We start from the raw sequence: 16,234 nt of genomic DNA on the forward strand, positions 1-16,234 counted from the left end.
TGACAGTGTTTTGTTAAAAAGCTGTAGAAGCTCTGTTTATTGAGTGAGTCTTTTGTATTAACATATTTTACAAAAACTAGATTTACAGAAATTATCCATAACTCAACCATTCTTGATTTAGGCACAAAAATACAGGAAAGCTCAGTCCAAAAAGGTATTTCAGTTTTGATTAAATAATGGTTATGAAAGATAAGCCATGAATATGAAAATATATCATGGATATTAAAAGTTGTTTAATAACTGAATGTCAAACTGAAAATGAAAACTGATTTCTTTTTTACATTTTGACTAATTGAAATCTAAATCCTATATTGTATCTTCTTACAACACCCCCAAACAGAGTTTGAGCATTAAAGTAACACACAATAAAGATCACGACACTTCAGCTTTTAGTGGAAGTTTGTGGGCTGCTCTTTGGGATAAAGTGGAAGGAAACAAAAGCACTTGCTAGATTCATGCACATCTCTCCTCGCACTGTAATCACAATAAATCAAACACTTATAATACAGTCTCCATCTTTGTGTCCGTTGATATGTCTCAACCAGCTACAGATTCAGTGAAATTTGACAATACCCAAAAAGCTTCATGGGTCGGCTCAATGCTGCACACTGCGGTACATTTTTGAAATAAGATCTTTGAGCAGAGAATGATTATGTTCCTCGCTGGTATAATTTTTTAATTAGCACTCCTCAATGTGAGTAGACAAAGGCCGCACAAATAAAACCACCCTAAAAATTTCTCCATTAAGATTCTCAGTCATCCAGGTCAATGAATATCTAGAAATAATAAGTCGAAAGCAACTGAATCTACTGTTAATACTTGACAATGTTTTGCTTCTCATCCAAGATTTTTCATCATTACTACTGGACTGAGTCGCAAAATGTCTTCAAGACAGTGCAGCGATTCCAGCTGCCACAAATGTAACCATTTCTATATATGCTAAATATTTGTAAATGTTGGAAACTGATGACCTAGGACTCCAATACTAATGTATTCTCAGAAGAAAATAACATTTTCTTATTCAGAGAGAACTGCTCATGAGCAGAGGGTAATTTAAGAAAAGACTGAGAGGATGACACCCATTGTACCTGTACAAAAATACGTCCCATTTGTTGCCTACACATCTCAAGGGAACTGTATTAGAAAACAGAAACGTACATGCCCATCCCGCCTTGTTAAATAACAAAAACTGTTTGCAACGGGTGATATTACACACTAAATACAGAACCCAAGTGGGTCAAAAACACTTTGTTTGCAGCATTATTTTGATCGAACATTCATGTTTGACAAAAAGGCTGAAAAAAAATACTAAAGTGACATTCTCTTACTCCAAGGTAAGAAGTAAAAACGTGTTGTCATTTTGCCTACTCTTAATTCACAGTTGAAACTCATAAAATATTAACACACAAATACATCAGATGAGTTTCTCCATCCACAATAAGGAGCTTCCCCCCCATGAGTAAAACAAGTGGAAAAAAATGTCACATAAAAGGAAAACAAGCAAGGACCCAAACAACTTTATCTAATAACGATACCTTTACACCCCTCTCATAAAAGACTTCTGAATGCAAAGCATGCTCATTTTTGACAGCCAGTCCCGATCATTGCTTACTCTCTACTGAAGCTGGTGGTTGCAATGTGTGGCACGTAAATAGAGGGCACTGCAATCTTGCATTTCTTGAGTTGCACCCATTGATTTATATAATGCTCCAGGTAGTCAGGCTGGAATCAGTTATGCAGAGGCCGTTCACAATAGCTCCAACTTATTTAGGCAGCCCGAAACAGTCCAAAGGCCATATTTGCAATGCGTTTGAATTATTGTTTTGAATAGGTGATGACCACTGACTGTACACCAAATGGGGGAAGATTTAAAAAGCTCTGTCGTGCCTCTTGGGATGTAGACTCTTGCTGAAGCCAATCTGTGTATCAGGGTGCAGGGTCTTGTTGCAAGCGTCTCTCTGCAGCTGCTGCCATGGTTCTACGTCTCAGCACAGTAGAGTCTAATTCTGGGACGATGTCCTCCTCCAGTCCAGGCAAATCCTCATCCTGATCATCTGGACTCTTGTTTAAATATCTCCTACAAATAAACAATGAAAAACATCTAAAAAGGTGCGATCATAGCAATAGAAATTGCAAGATATTGGGAAAACACGCACCCAGAAATGAACACAGACCACAAAAATGAATTTAGAAAATATAAGCAAGACAAAAAACAACTTCTGTTGAATATAAAACATATCAGAGCATCCTTTCCTATTAGGTAGAAAACTCCAACCAGCAGTGTACCAACCTGCGTGCTTGCTGGAGCATCTCCTCTTTCCTCTGCTTTAGCATCTTCTGCCTCTCCTCAGCCGACTTAGAGAAGCGACCACCTCTGACCTCCATGTTGTCTGGCTCACCGACGCCTTCCTCAGCTGCTCCACTGGACCCTGCCTGCTCCTCTGGTCCAGGGCTCCCCTGTAAAGCGGAGCGCTCTATAGCCTGAGGAAGGAACACAACCACAATATCAAAATGATAGATTGTTATCTCCGCCAGGTGTTAGCCTGGGGGGGATCATGCATGGTCGTGTGTGTATGCGTGTGTCTGTGTGTATCTGTCCACAGTTAATCTTGCATACTATTGGACCCATCAGCCTAATATTTTCTGTGCACATGTATGACTGTATGCTCAAGGACCTCTCAAGGTTGCAGCAATTCACAATTTTTGAAAAACCTATTTTATAACACCATTCTTTATGAGCCTATTGTAAAGCTTAGACTTTTGGCTTTTTAGCAGTCCTCTCCATTTTTCAATATGCATTATGACATAGCAAAAGGCATTTCTGGCTATCAGCTTGACTAAAATCAAGGCTTACCTAGTCTGTTGCAGGCCACATTTTGGCCTTTGTCATGGCTCAAAAACTGACATCCATAGAAAAGTTTGGTTTACCATCTGCAGATTAATTCCATACTCTATACATTACGATCCACTAAAGTTAGGCACGATACGAGATGAACAAATCCCCGTTTTTGTTATTTTTGCCACCATCTTGACTGTAAACACCTGGCGGAGATCTGCACTCTACCAAGTGCACTCTTCTAGTTGCATTCTCTTTTGTATTTCAATAAAGCCATATGCACATGATCAACATAAAACACAAAGCACGAAGTAAAACCTTGACAGAGTAGTTTGAGAATCAGGAGAGCAGAAGTTTTCTCTTTTTCAAAGTATGAATAGGAATTGTGTTACTAAAACAAGGTTTGATATTTCATAGGCACCAACTGAAAAAAAAAACAAAAAAAAAAACACACAATACATAAACCCTCGAGTTAACAGACCTGTGTAGGGAAAGGCACCTGGATGCGTCCCTCCAGGATGTTGTCAGTGGTGACCTCCACAGAGCGGGTCAACTGCAGGTCCTGCATTACCAGGTAGGAGGGCACCTGAGGGAACATCTCCTGGATCTGATGGGCCTGTTGACATGAAGGTACGTCAAAATCAAAGAGAGCAATAGAAAAAAGGATTTAGAGAAAGACAGTTTGAGAAAGAAGAGCAGAACATAATTAGTAGAGGTTCACATAAGAAGTTTTATAATACAAGCAGGTTTCAAATATATAGTATTAATAAATGACAAGTACAAAACTGTTTGCACAAAGCTTTTCTGCTTAAATATAATTGCCTTCTTCTGTAACTACTAGTTTCTGCTAAATTTCTTGGTTAAATAAAGAGGTTATCACTATGTCAGCAAGCATTTACTAAGAATAAAAATACCATGTGAGCAACGTAATGAAGTTAAGAGCATTTGGACCATAATACACACAGGCTGTAGTCTGAGGTAACAGACACTGGCTTCTAGTAAACGCTAAGCAATGTCTAGATAAAACCATTCCATATCTGGCATCAAATTGCTATCAGCGCATCATCTCTCAGAAAACAAACAAGAATTTCATCAGCTGTAAACATAAACTCACCATGGCCATGAGCTGGGAGTTGTTGGCCTGGGCAATCCCTAAGATATTGGTAGTATGCATCACTTCCACTGAGAAGCTGGGCAGCCAGCTGGCAATACGGGATCCTGTGGGAGAATGCATGGATATCATACTTCATTATCAGAAACAGACTCTGTGTAAGGTAACTCAGCTACTAGATTTGTCTTCAGATTTGCGTTTGACAGACTAACCGTCAAAGTGGAAGAAGTGGTTGTGTTGGTTGATATGTGGTCTAGCATCTGCAGCAGCTCCAACAGGGCCGATGTTGTCTTCCAAGCCCCCGCCCTGCTGCTGGCCTCTCGTCTGGTTCCCGTCCCCGCTAATGTTCAGGGATGTACGACATGTGGGACAGGAGGTGTCCTGCTCCAGCCAGGAGCGCAAACAAGAGCTGGAAACATACAATACACACAGTATAATTCTCAAGTATTATGTTATTTTTATGTCATTTGTACTGGTTGTCTCTTAGGCTGAGACTTTGAGTAAAACCTTGACTTACATTTCAGGACTCAGGACAAGTCTTCTGTGGCTTAACTTGTGCTCAAACTCATTCAGCAGACAAATACTATTTCTTTATATTGTAAACGCCTTGTGAATTCAACAATGAAAGTTGTATTTAAAAAGCTAAGAACTGACTTGTAGTCAAGGTTGTCCACAAAAAATCTATAATTTATGCAGGATTTTGGGCAATAGCCAAACAAATTATACTGTATTCAAGCACAGCATGTTCAGCCATCTTGATTCTGGTAAGGAAAGATAAACTGGTACTTGACTGGAGAGATGACTACAAGCCACAGGCCAAGGGCACCTCTAAATCTTCTATCCCTGTGTAGACTGAACATAGAAACAACTCCTGCTGAATGACAAAAATCACTCTTTACTTGTGGAAGAGATGACCACAGGGAAGTTTGCGTGCTGTCAACATGGTATCCCAGCAGATGGCACAATCATCATCATTAGCTGCCAATTCCTCTGCAGTAGCGACAGCAAATCTGCATAAAAAAGTTTACAGTACATATAATCATGAACAAGTAATAATTGGATGGAAAATAGCAGAAAATAGAGATATTTCTTTAGAAACAACAAATGAACCTCCATTACCTGGCCTCCATGTTGTTGATGACACGAAGGTAGTTCTTGTGTCTGCGGACACGGCGCTGGACCTCATGGAAGAGATACCGCAGCTGCATGAAGATAACCAAGCTTGCCATGGACAGCCAGATGTTGCCAAAAAGCTAATGAGAGAAATATTATGGACAGAAAAGGTGGAAGATTAGGGGAGTGGAAAAAGAGTCAGGGACAGACTTCATTCTCACCACATCACATGCCTGCCTACACCTGTCCCCTCTTTGTCTTACCAGCATATGGATGTGGTGTACGAGGTCCAGAAAGAGCATAGCCAGCTCCATGATGAAGTCTGTGTAGTAGACATAGGTTCCCTTACTCTCCCAAGTCCCTGGATGGTTCAGGTCCCACAGGTGGATGGAGTACCTGAGGGGGGAAGCACAGCTCAGGCCATCAATCACAAGTGAGATTTAGTACGGTGGCTGATGAGGCCCTTGTTTTGGATGAGGATTGGCAAACAAAATAAAGGCATGAAATAAAGATGGTGCTAAAAGTATATATGATGCAATAACAGCATAAAGAGATAGCAAAACATGGACAAATTGAACTAAATCTATCTGGATAAGAAACAAGAACAGAGAATAACAGTATAATGAGAGAGAAATGTAGTGGAAATAGTCCTTCGCTGCTGAACTCTTAATATGCCATGTGTAATAACACAAGTTAAACATAAACTGGGGTAACAATGTAAAATAAATAGTCACCACAAATATTATTTTGCTATGTACCAAGCAACAGGAATGCACCTGACAACAGTTTACAGTTTTAATGTTAGACTAAGACTACTGTATCTATGAGTGCCTCTGCTGATAAGAGCTTTTTCTGCTGTTTATATAATCCAAACTCTCTGTGGAACAAAGGAGCCTTTCACATTGGTGCTAATGAAACCAGAGGAAAACAAATGGTGTTGCTAACATTAGCCCCTGATTCTAAATCTGCAGAGGCGATGTCATCCTTGCTGCTGTGGTGCGTGCACGTGCATGCATGCCTTAAGAAGGCTTTAAAGGGACTTACCGCATAATGACATGCCCTGTGCGAACAGTGACCAGCAGACACTGAAGACAAAAGTACACAAATTAATATGATGTAATTCTTGTAGTCTAATTTCCATATAAACCAATGCCAAATATGACATTACACTTGTGACTTAAAAATACAATATGGTAAAGACATGTTTTGTCATTTAGTGATTATTAGTATGTTAAATCTTTCAAAATGTGCATCTCCTTCAGGAGACAGGTTCTGCATCAACTAGAAAGTTTTTTTCACAACAGACATTTTGATAGAAAAACACAGTTGTAACTGAAAACATGAATGACGATATTTCAATGCCCCAGTGAGCCAATTTTCATGATCCAGCATGCACAATATCAAGATCCTGGAACTGGCACACCTAACTGGAATGCAGTAATTATTATTATTATCCTATTATCCTATTATTATCCTGCTATAATTTTCTGCTGTAAAAAGGCTTGTAGTGTTTACAATATGGTGGACCAGCACACACACACACAAAGTGTGGCTAAACTTCACAAAAGACAGTAGTGATACAGTTAAATGTAATCAATGTGTGAAAAACAATTTCATGCAATGGAGGAACTTCATTCAACACAACAAGGAATTCACTGTATGGTATAAGAATGCAGTGTTTTTGACATCTCGAGTCTTTATTTTATGTTTTAACCCAAAAATTATAATGCTGCTCAAATAACATACCAAGAATCTGAACCAGGATTGAGTAAGAACCAGAACTGATCAGAACTGGAATCACACAACCGATTTAAACCATTCAAGCCTTATTAAACATTTTAGCTCTTAAATAAAATTACACATCTTTAGGAAATAGTAAGAGTTAAGAGAGAATGATGTAAAGAGTACATAATCATCTGTGGTGCGCACTAGTCAACATGCATTTTTCTACAAAGCAGGCCTCCATTTTTATACAATTGCGGCTCGAGGTTCTTACCTCTGCTGCCATAAAGGAGAGGGTGTGCAAGCCATGGGAAGCTCCCAGCAGACCACAGACCACAGCCAGGCCACAACAGTCCAGAAGCAGGGAGACGAGCAGACACAGTACTCGCACATGGCTGTTCATGGGAGTGGAGGGGGAGAATGACAGCTGAAAGGGAGAAAATGCAAGTTAGAAGTGGATTGTGTCCTAAGGTTTCTGGGGAGTTTTTCTTTGTCTTCTAGGAGAACTTGTGCTGGTTCGTGATCTGTTTCTCATGTGGCCCTGACAAATAAAGTTGATTATTTGGGAATTTAAAGTGGACTTCTGTAGGCAAATCATTTAGAGCGAGTATTCTGCTTTCATGCTCATCATCTTGAGTGAGAATGACATTTTTCATAATACGCTGGCATTTAAGGAATACAACTAATCAAACAAGAAGATGACAAAATCTGAATCTGAATCAAGTAAGCTTAAAAAAAGACTAAATGTGTGCATTTCACAGATGCACAAACTATTGATGTTCCCACACCTATCCATGCTCTAAATGAAAAACTAATTGACACAGTACAGCACTATAAATACTGAGGACTTTGGTTAGAAAGCAGGTTGTCCTACAAAACTCATGTCGAACATCTTGCTCAAAAAAACTAAAAATTCAAATTGGATTCCTGTACCAAAACAGAACTTGTTTCTCTTTTCAAGACTTAAAACACATTATACAGTCTACCATACTGTCCACATTGGATTATGGAGATATCCTGTATGCTCATGCTGCTGCCACCACCCTTAAACCTCTGGATGGTATCCACCACAATGCCATTTGATTCATTACAGCAGACAGCTATCACACTCACCACTGTGAGTTATATGAAAAGGTCGGATGGTCATCACTGACATCTAGAAGGCACCAGCACACCTGTGTCAGAGCTAATAATCATAACACCAGATCACAGAGCAGGTTGGCTTTAAGAGATCCTCATACAAACTCTGAGCATGGGAAGCCTGTTTTCCAGTAACATGCACCTTACTACTGGAATGAACTGCAACACAGCTTAAAGTTAGAGACACTTGTTCAAGTTTTACTAGCTGATATTCCTCAGAATGTTTGTGATTGTTTTAAGTAGTGTGTCTGTGAATGTGTATGATGACTATTTTGTGATGTGGATGAACTGTCTTACTGTGACCCTGTGTGTATATGTAACCTGTTCTCAGGTCTTTTTTGCAAAATAGATCTTTATCTCAATGAGATTTCCTAAATAAATAAAGCTTAACAATAACGGTAATAATAATACATCTAATCTAATCAGCACAATCGGCCACTGATAAATAAGCATGTCTCAGTATTGGACTCGGTACTATACTCAAAGGGCACTTCTACTGTAGCAACTGAGAGGAAAACAAGCTTGAACCAAATTTTACACAACCTGTTTAAATCAATAAACTCCTCACATACAACCCCCAAAAACATTCATGTACTGGTAACACATTGCTTAGGACTGTTAACTGACAGTTAACATTGTCTAGTGTATAGAATACATTTTAAGACCTTATTACAAACATTAAAACAGCTTAGCTGAAAAAAATAAAATAGATTTGATCAATTCTATAAAACTTAAATACCACAAGGTTTCCCTTGCACACTGACAAAATGCTAAACCTACCATCTTGAGCATATTAATCTACATGAGTGATCTTCACCCCAAAGCTAGAACCCACAGAAACAGGAACACATGAAGGAAGACAGCTGGGTTAACACAACTGACAAGACTTAAACATGAAAAAACACGCATCTATAGTCAAAGCTGAGAGACGGATGCAAAAACAAGCAGACAGTTACACAAACAAACATACAGCCATTTGTGGCACAAGACATTCACACACTAAATGGTAAATATTCTACAGTACAGCAGGCAGAAATGACCCTCTGGTACACTAATCCAGTCAGCATTACATCACTATACAAACTTAGTGTCCATTTTAAATGTCATTGCTTGCAAGTAGGTGACTAAATGTGATATTTTGTTTTCCCTAACATGCAAAAACACAATCTGATACAGGGACAAGTCAATGTAGCGCCTGAAACTGTATCAGTGGCCTAACATGCCAGAACAAGGTACTATTAATAGATCCAGAGCTGAAAAGAGTGCAGTCACTCTCAGACTTTTGGGGAACATTCAGCACACCTTTAAAAAGACTCCTATATAAAATATGAAGGTGTGTTCATCAGGTGTCATTGAATAACAGGCTTTTTTCTACCTTGCGTTTAATCTCAGTCCTTATAAAAACAAGACAGTCACAAAGAATAAAGGTCTAGTCCTATCATGTTTACTGTATAGCCCTAAAAAGAGCAGGTTTCATACAAGGTTGTTTAGACTATCTATTAAACTCTATAGTGTCTCATAGCAAATAAACATAGGCAACAAAAGTTATTTGTGTTCATTGTGAAGATCCCTATACTTACTTAGTGACATACTGGTAATTTCCAAGGCCCTCAAAAGTTACTCAAGTTTCATTGCATCTCCTACTTGGATCAACTTACGAAGAGTAATGTGATATTCATTTCAAAAGAAAACTGATATGCTGTTTGGAACTGACATTACTGAAGTAATGTGTGTCCTACTGTAACAACTATGAGCTAAAAGACCTGGAGGCTCGACAGCAAAAAAGCTGGAAAAAAAAGGATCTCCAGGTATCCACAACAACAGTGTCTTTTACCATTGTTGACATTGCTTCATTTCATGGAAGTCAGGCTTCTAAAAGAGCCTCATGCTCTGTTGCTTAAAATTACCTGAATCTAAATCATCTTTACATTTAGTGGCCTATCAAACAATATCATGTGTTTGGGGCTGCAACTAGCAATTATTTTCATTATCGATTATTTTCTCAATTTATTAATGAGTTGTTTGGTCTATAAAATGTCAGAAAATGATGAAAAATGTCAATCACTGTTTTCCAAAACCCAAGATGATGTCCTCAAATGTCCACAACCCAAAGCTATTTAGTTTAATGTCATATGTCACTGCAGCTCTACATGTGTTGGCTTTCTGATTTATTCATATTCCTATATGATTAGATATTATACAACCCATGAAAGATTCTGGACTTTTGTTTTGTACTGTAGGCCAGTCAGTTGGTTGAACCTTTGGTCCAATACCATTAGTGGTTATAGCTATTTTCAGTTGAACTGGGTTGGACTCAGACTATTGAAAATTGTGATGAGAGTACATTCAAAACAAAAACAGATTCATAATTTATTGTCCAGCCCTAGATTACCATGCAAGGTAGTCATAAACAAAAAACATGCTTTGGGGCACAAGAAAAAGTAAAAAAATATATTATAATACTTACATATTCAAATCTGTCTTTGCAGAGCTGCACCATGAGGTGAAGAAAGACCAGGGCAGAGAACCACAAACACCACATGACCACCTCCTCCACTGTCTGCACGTTCAATACGCCAAAGATGAAAATGAACTTGTAGAATATGAAGTTCCAAAACTTATCTTTCAGGTGCTGAGGGGAAAAAACAGAAAAATAAGATGAAGATTATGTTGGCTGGGCTCCAAATGGATATTTAAAGGATTAAAAGCAGATGCATTCATGTTCAGGACTCACCTGCTTCTCACTGACTCTAAGTGGGCCAAACACCACATACTGAATCATTTTAGCAATCAACATCAAAGAGCAGCAGAATGTGTTGACCAACACCTAGGGGAACACAAAAGAATAAAGTGACAATAAGTTTTTTTGTAACACCATCATCATCATCATCATCATATCATCACTTATATTGACAGACACTCACCCATACAAAGAGACTGTCAGTGACCAAGTACCACAAGACAGTGGTTGCCAATTCTGTGTTACTAATATCATTGTTTAGATGTTCAAGGTCCACTTCGGTGGGAGGTGGTGTTTCATCAGTTTCCAAGGCCCCAAACCCAGGGTCTGTCACAGTGGTGTAGGCGCTGAAGATGCTGCCAGCAAGCAAAGCCACACTCAGTGCTGTGTACGTCTGCAGGCTGGGCCAGGGAAATCTCTCCAGAAACAGCAGAGGCATTGCACTGTTTATGGTCCACTTCTTAACTTGTGAAAATGGTGTTTGTCCCGATCCAACAACTCGAGAAACCTGTTAGGGCAGAAGTTTGTTAGCTAATGTGGGCCAAACTTTATTAACCACGGTGTAAACATCACGTTACATAGCTAGCATTAAATATAGAGATTGTTCACTTGGTTAATGTATGAATGATGTGAGACATCGTGATGATTTGGAAATAAGTTAGCCAGCTGGGACACGAATTTGAGAGATTTCAAGAGTTTTTTGATAGTTTCCAAGATGTTAGCCAGCCTACTCTCAGCTCCCGAGCACGGCTAACTTAACGCTAGCTCAATACAGTTGGTTAAGGTGCGAATTACTCACGTATTATACTGTTTTTAGTTTGATGTAATGATTAAAATTAACACAAGAAGGTGAAAATTCCCGGCTTTCGACCAAACTGGCTAGTCTAGCTAACGGTAAATAGTAGAAGTTCACGCCCCTAACATTAACTATTTACCTGGCTAGCGTTATCTAATACTAAGCTAGCTTTCAAGTTAGCTCATATTAGCTACGTAGCTAGCCACTGTTAGCCAGCAGTAGAAATATAGTGCGTATTAAACAGTCACTTACAGTTTCTCAAAATCTCTGTTACACACAATATCCAGCGTCTCTTTTGTATACAGTGTTGTACTTTTAGTGCTGCTGCATTGAGAACATCGTAATTGACAACATCGTCTTGTTTATTTCACCGAGGAGGCAGCAGGCTGGGGGAGGCTTCCTCTGTTGCGCACTGTAACAACGTCATCGTTACAACTTTAAAGTCATAGTCATTAAAAATATCTTTTAATAATTTTTCTGCACAGATAACAAACAATAAATGCCAAAAAATGTATGGATTTTTTTTCTGAATACGAAATTAAAGCGTCATGGAAAACTATGTGGGTGACCCTGTGATACAGTATCTGTGTTTTTATCCACCTGAGTGTGAGTCTTTCCAAACCTGCACCAGGCTGCCTCCCCTGCTTCTTAAATGAATGTAACTGTAGCTGACTGAACTGAATTAGATATACAGACACTGACCTATAAATTACTGAAAAGGAGACGCCACTTCAGAGAATATGAAAACTCGCACAGCATAAATATTCTGTTATGCTGCACTTGTTGCCATAGGTGAGGACTTTAGGACCCAGCAGTGACCTCCATCTATAAAGACTCACTGTACACTGTATTCGCACACACAACACTGTACACGCAGTATTTAGCACACAGATGACATTTTAAAAAAACAGGAACCTTGTACATTGTAATGTACTGTAGTACAGTAGTTCTGCATTAAATATCAGGAACGACCTTTTTCACAGCAGCTATTTTGACTCGTAATTGCAGGAAAGGCGCAGGTGTTATTAATGACATTAATGGTTTTATTTATGTGTTCTAGGTCCAGTGCTTTTATGCATGCTGTCTCATTTACTGGGGCACTCAAATTGGATATGGCTGTCATTAATGTTATTAGTTACACCTGTGTTTGCTGCCATAACAAGTCAAAATGCCTGCTGTGAGTGGTTTTGGTTGTCAGTCAGAGGTGTTAATGAAACGGTTGGATTTATATATTTATCCTTTTTTATCTATTTATATCTATTTTTAAGTGCCTCATTTTATTTTGTTTTCATGGACGATGACCCCACTGCCCATCCTGAAATTATAACATATCTTTGAATCCAAAAAATGTGGCTTTTTTTTTGGACTTTCGCTTCAACACTAAGTTCTTAAATACTCTCTATATGTGTGCCCTCAACATTAAATTACATCTCATTTGTCAAAAATAAGACGTAAAGAAAAAAGTGTCATAGCAAATGTTTTTTTATCAGCCATTAGTCAAAGGCAGAACACCTGCTGTGACATTACCAATTGGGTTGTGACCAGACAGGAAACATGCTTGAAGGTTTCATATCTCAGAAAGCAGTGCAGGAGCACAGGTGACTTGGTGTTGATTTGCTCTTTAGAATTCACGGTGAAATTAGGTTTGTAAACCATGAAGTCGTCTCTTTTAGCCACGTAACCAGCTAAGCAAACTACATTCCACTGCAAAACATGTACAATGTGAACAATAGATGGAGCTGACATACAGCAACTAAACCATAAACTGTTGACTATTTTTCAAGAGAGACACAAATTGCTCTACTGAGGAACAGAAATTATCAAAATGAAAGCGGAAGCTTCAACCGCTTCTCTGACTTCATCTTTTATCTTTACCAAAATGGATGGGAGCATACAGGGAAACATTGCACAAGTCTTGAAATCAGTTTTACTTTCTTTCTAAAAATGAGCGCTTGCATTGTCACGGTGCATATGGAGCGTTTTAAGTAATGACATAAAACGATGGTAGGGAGTGGTATTTATTTTACAGGGCAATGGAAGGAGGTTATTAGGAAAGTAACAATACTTCAAACATTTCCTTACCAACATGGGATGAAAGGAAACAAGGTTAAGACTCATTTAAGACTGTATCATTCAGAAATACAAGAGAATTGTGAAAGTCAAAGACAATGTAGGACAATAGCTTGTTCAACATACTGCATATTATTTAAAATATTCCATCCAGCATTCTGGGCTCAGGAGTAGTTCTGACTGTGTCAATCATGGCTACAGGAGATGGTAATAATTAACTATTCAAATGGTTGCCATCAATACTGTAATTCGAGTTTACGAGTCCAAAGTTAAGGTGTGTGGGAGCGTTGCGATAAATGAAAATGTAAAGGTTGTAAACACTGTAAAAATTAGATATCTCCCTAGTTTCGACACTGATTCCTGCGTTCCTTTCACTTCAACTGGTCTATGTCAGTAGGTAATGTGATTAGTCCATTTACTGTCTTCTGTTACACATATTCATGTTTATTTCTCGAGCACAGGTAGGGTGGTCAATATCTGCTGACGATGAGAAAGACAGTCTGCTTTAAAGTGAATTTTTGTATTTGATATCATAATATCTTGAGTACTGTAGAGCTGCGGTCTCTGTAAGTTGGATACAATTCCAAGCACAAAATTCAATTGTTATGAAAAATGTTCTTTTCTAGCAAATGCTGGAGCAAACAAAACCAGCCTACTATTAACAAGATTTTTTGTGATATGCATTCTGGACCAGAATTTGTCAGAAATGGACATGACACTAGATGTCAACCTTCATAAAACTACAAAAAAGTAAAACAGCCCATTCTGTCAGGATATTGAGACACCACTGGAGCCAATGATTTGGATAAGGGAACTATAAAAGATCTTTGACTTCTTTCCGTGCAAAGTAAACCATTACAAGGCAATCAAATATATTTATATACTTAGACATTCTGACATGTTCTGTTTTATAAAAGACAATAGTTAAAGTTCCAAACATCCCTGAATTTTCTCTTGAACAAACTAAAGAGTACAGTCTAGACCTGCTCTATGTGAAAAGTGCCCTGAGATAACTTCTGTTGTGATTTGGCACTATATAAATAAATTTGACTTGACTTAAATACCTCCAGCTCACAAAACAACTTGTCCACTACAAAGAATGCAATAGGTTTAATCAGCAGTTTGCAGTAAGTTCATCAGTTTCCTGGGCTTGTCCTTCCCGACAGTGAAGGACCTATGACACATATATGAAATCACATAATTGACCCTTGAATGGTCCTGTGAGAAATCGTCTTCCTTTACAATTTATCCATAAAGGGAAGTGAAAACTTGCTTGTACAGCACTTTGTGTTTTTTCTCTTCACGCAGACACCACTGTCAGCACTTGCACCATGAACCACTCGACTGAGATTTCTTCTTTAGAGGATATGGATCTTGAGGAGTTTGACGTTGGAACAGCAGTGGCTTGTGTGATCCTCAGCCTGTCTTTCCTGATTGGGGCTCCCGGGAACCTGCTGGTGATCTGGACTATCCTGAGACACGTCAGGCAGCGTTCCCACACTGTAGTGCTCATCTTGCACCTGGCAGCTGCAGACCTGCTGGTCCTCATCACCTTGCCCCTGTGGATCTACTCTCTGGTGTACACCTGGGTGTTTGGAGAGGCTTTTTGCAACATCTTAATGTACATTGTCAATGCATGCATGTTCAGCAGCATCTTCTTCATAACTCTTATGAGTGTGGAGCGCTTTCTAGCCATTTGTCACCCATTTGTGATGATGCGCTGGAAGATCACAAGCATTATGAACCGATGTCTTGTTTTTTTGTGGCTCCTTGCCTTTCTTCTAGGACTGCCTGCTTTACTGATCAATCCTTTGGATGAAACTGATGGCAATGATCAATGTTTTTCCAGGGAGTTCCGCTCTGTGACTGAAGTGATCATCCTCTTATGCCTGGAGACCTTGGGAGGCTTTGTTGTCCCTTTTATCATTCTTAGTATCTGTTATTGTCTAGTAGCTGCACGGCTCAGAAAAATGTGTTTCAACTCCAAACAGAAATCCATGGTTCTTGTCCACACTGTGGTGATAGCCTTCACTCTGTGCTGGTTGCCTTACCATATTATCAACATTGTTGATCTGGTTTGCATCCTAGGGACAGACACAGAACACGAGTGTGTGCACAAGAGTATTGTTTATAGTTCTGGTGCTCTTGTTTTCATTAGCAGTTCAGTCAATCCTGTATTATACGCGTTCTTTGCGAGAAATTTACAAGGGAGTCTCGAGGAGTCCCGACTGGTCAGGCTGTTCCAGGAAATAGCAACTCATGCTAACAAACTCAGGGAACTGGTAGTACAACATCAGACAGGCCAGAGGGCAGCAAATACACAGGTAGAGCTGATGTCTGACCGTGAAACAAGCACTGAAATGGTGCTGATGTGAAAATGTAAATTGCGATAAAAAAAGGAATAGGGAAGCAAATACATCTGTTTTATTTTCTCTCAGCTTTACCTCAGATAATTACAAAAACCTTTATGTTGTAAAAGAGTGCTGACAGCAGAGATTTGGATATGTGTTGCTATTCATATCATTCAAATACCATTCCTTCCCACCCTTGTCTCAGTTTCACCTTGGATGTCAATGCAAGCAAACATATGATTGTGATTGTTATGCTGATAATAATCTATTGTTGTTTTTTTAAATACTGAGAAGTTTAAAGTTTATGTTTTGCTCCAATATTGTGTATTGTGCTTTGTCTATGATATAGAGCTGA

The 16,234-nt window shown here is 38.9% G+C and overlaps 2 protein-coding genes across 2 annotated transcripts; one reads left to right on the forward strand and one right to left on the reverse strand.

Annotated features, from left to right (window-relative positions):
• Positions 1-8: 8 nt before the first annotated feature.
• On the reverse strand, positions 9-11,870 carry LOC122977228 (E3 ubiquitin-protein ligase AMFR-like). Its single transcript, XM_044345523.1, has 14 exons — positions 11,711-11,870; positions 10,847-11,170; positions 10,657-10,749; positions 10,390-10,554; positions 7,057-7,209; positions 6,105-6,145; positions 5,324-5,456; positions 5,067-5,200; positions 4,847-4,957; positions 4,160-4,356; positions 3,951-4,054; positions 3,318-3,452; positions 2,291-2,481; positions 9-2,077 (listed from the first exon to the last, which is right to left on the reverse strand). Exons 2-14 carry the CDS (start codon positions 11,099-11,101, stop codon positions 1,927-1,929), a joined length of 1,863 nt encoding a protein of 620 aa, XP_044201458.1. The 5' UTR covers positions 11,102-11,170; positions 11,711-11,870; the 3' UTR covers positions 9-1,926.
• A 1,516-nt stretch (positions 11,871-13,386) lies between these two features.
• On the forward strand, positions 13,387-16,233 carry LOC122988317 (leukotriene B4 receptor 1-like). The gene has a single exon (XM_044360548.1). It carries the CDS (start codon positions 14,860-14,862, stop codon positions 15,901-15,903), a length of 1,044 nt encoding a protein of 347 aa, XP_044216483.1. The 5' UTR covers positions 13,387-14,859; the 3' UTR covers positions 15,904-16,233.
• Position 16,234: the final 1 nt, after the last annotated feature.

Source organism: Thunnus albacares, chromosome 1, assembly GCF_914725855.1.
Source record: "Thunnus albacares chromosome 1, fThuAlb1.1, whole genome shotgun sequence".
Classification (NCBI taxonomy): Eukaryota; Metazoa; Chordata; class Actinopteri; order Scombriformes; family Scombridae; genus Thunnus; species Thunnus albacares.

Coding starts and splice junctions, on each gene's coding strand:
- LOC122977228 (XM_044345523.1), bottom strand. CDS start 11,101: ATGCCTCTGCTGTTTCTGGAGAGATTTCCCTGGCCCAGCCTGCAGACG. Junction 10,555..10,656: donor TTAGAGTCAGTGAGAAGCAG/GTGAGTCCTGAA, acceptor TTTTCCCCTCAG/CACCTGAAAGATAAGTTTTG. Junction 3,453..3,950: donor ACTCCCAGCTCATGGCCATG/GTGAGTTTATGT, acceptor TCATGTCAACAG/GCCCATCAGATCCAGGAGAT.
- LOC122988317 (XM_044360548.1), top strand. CDS start 14,860: ATGAACCACTCGACTGAGATTTCTTCTTTAGAGGATATGGATCTTGAG.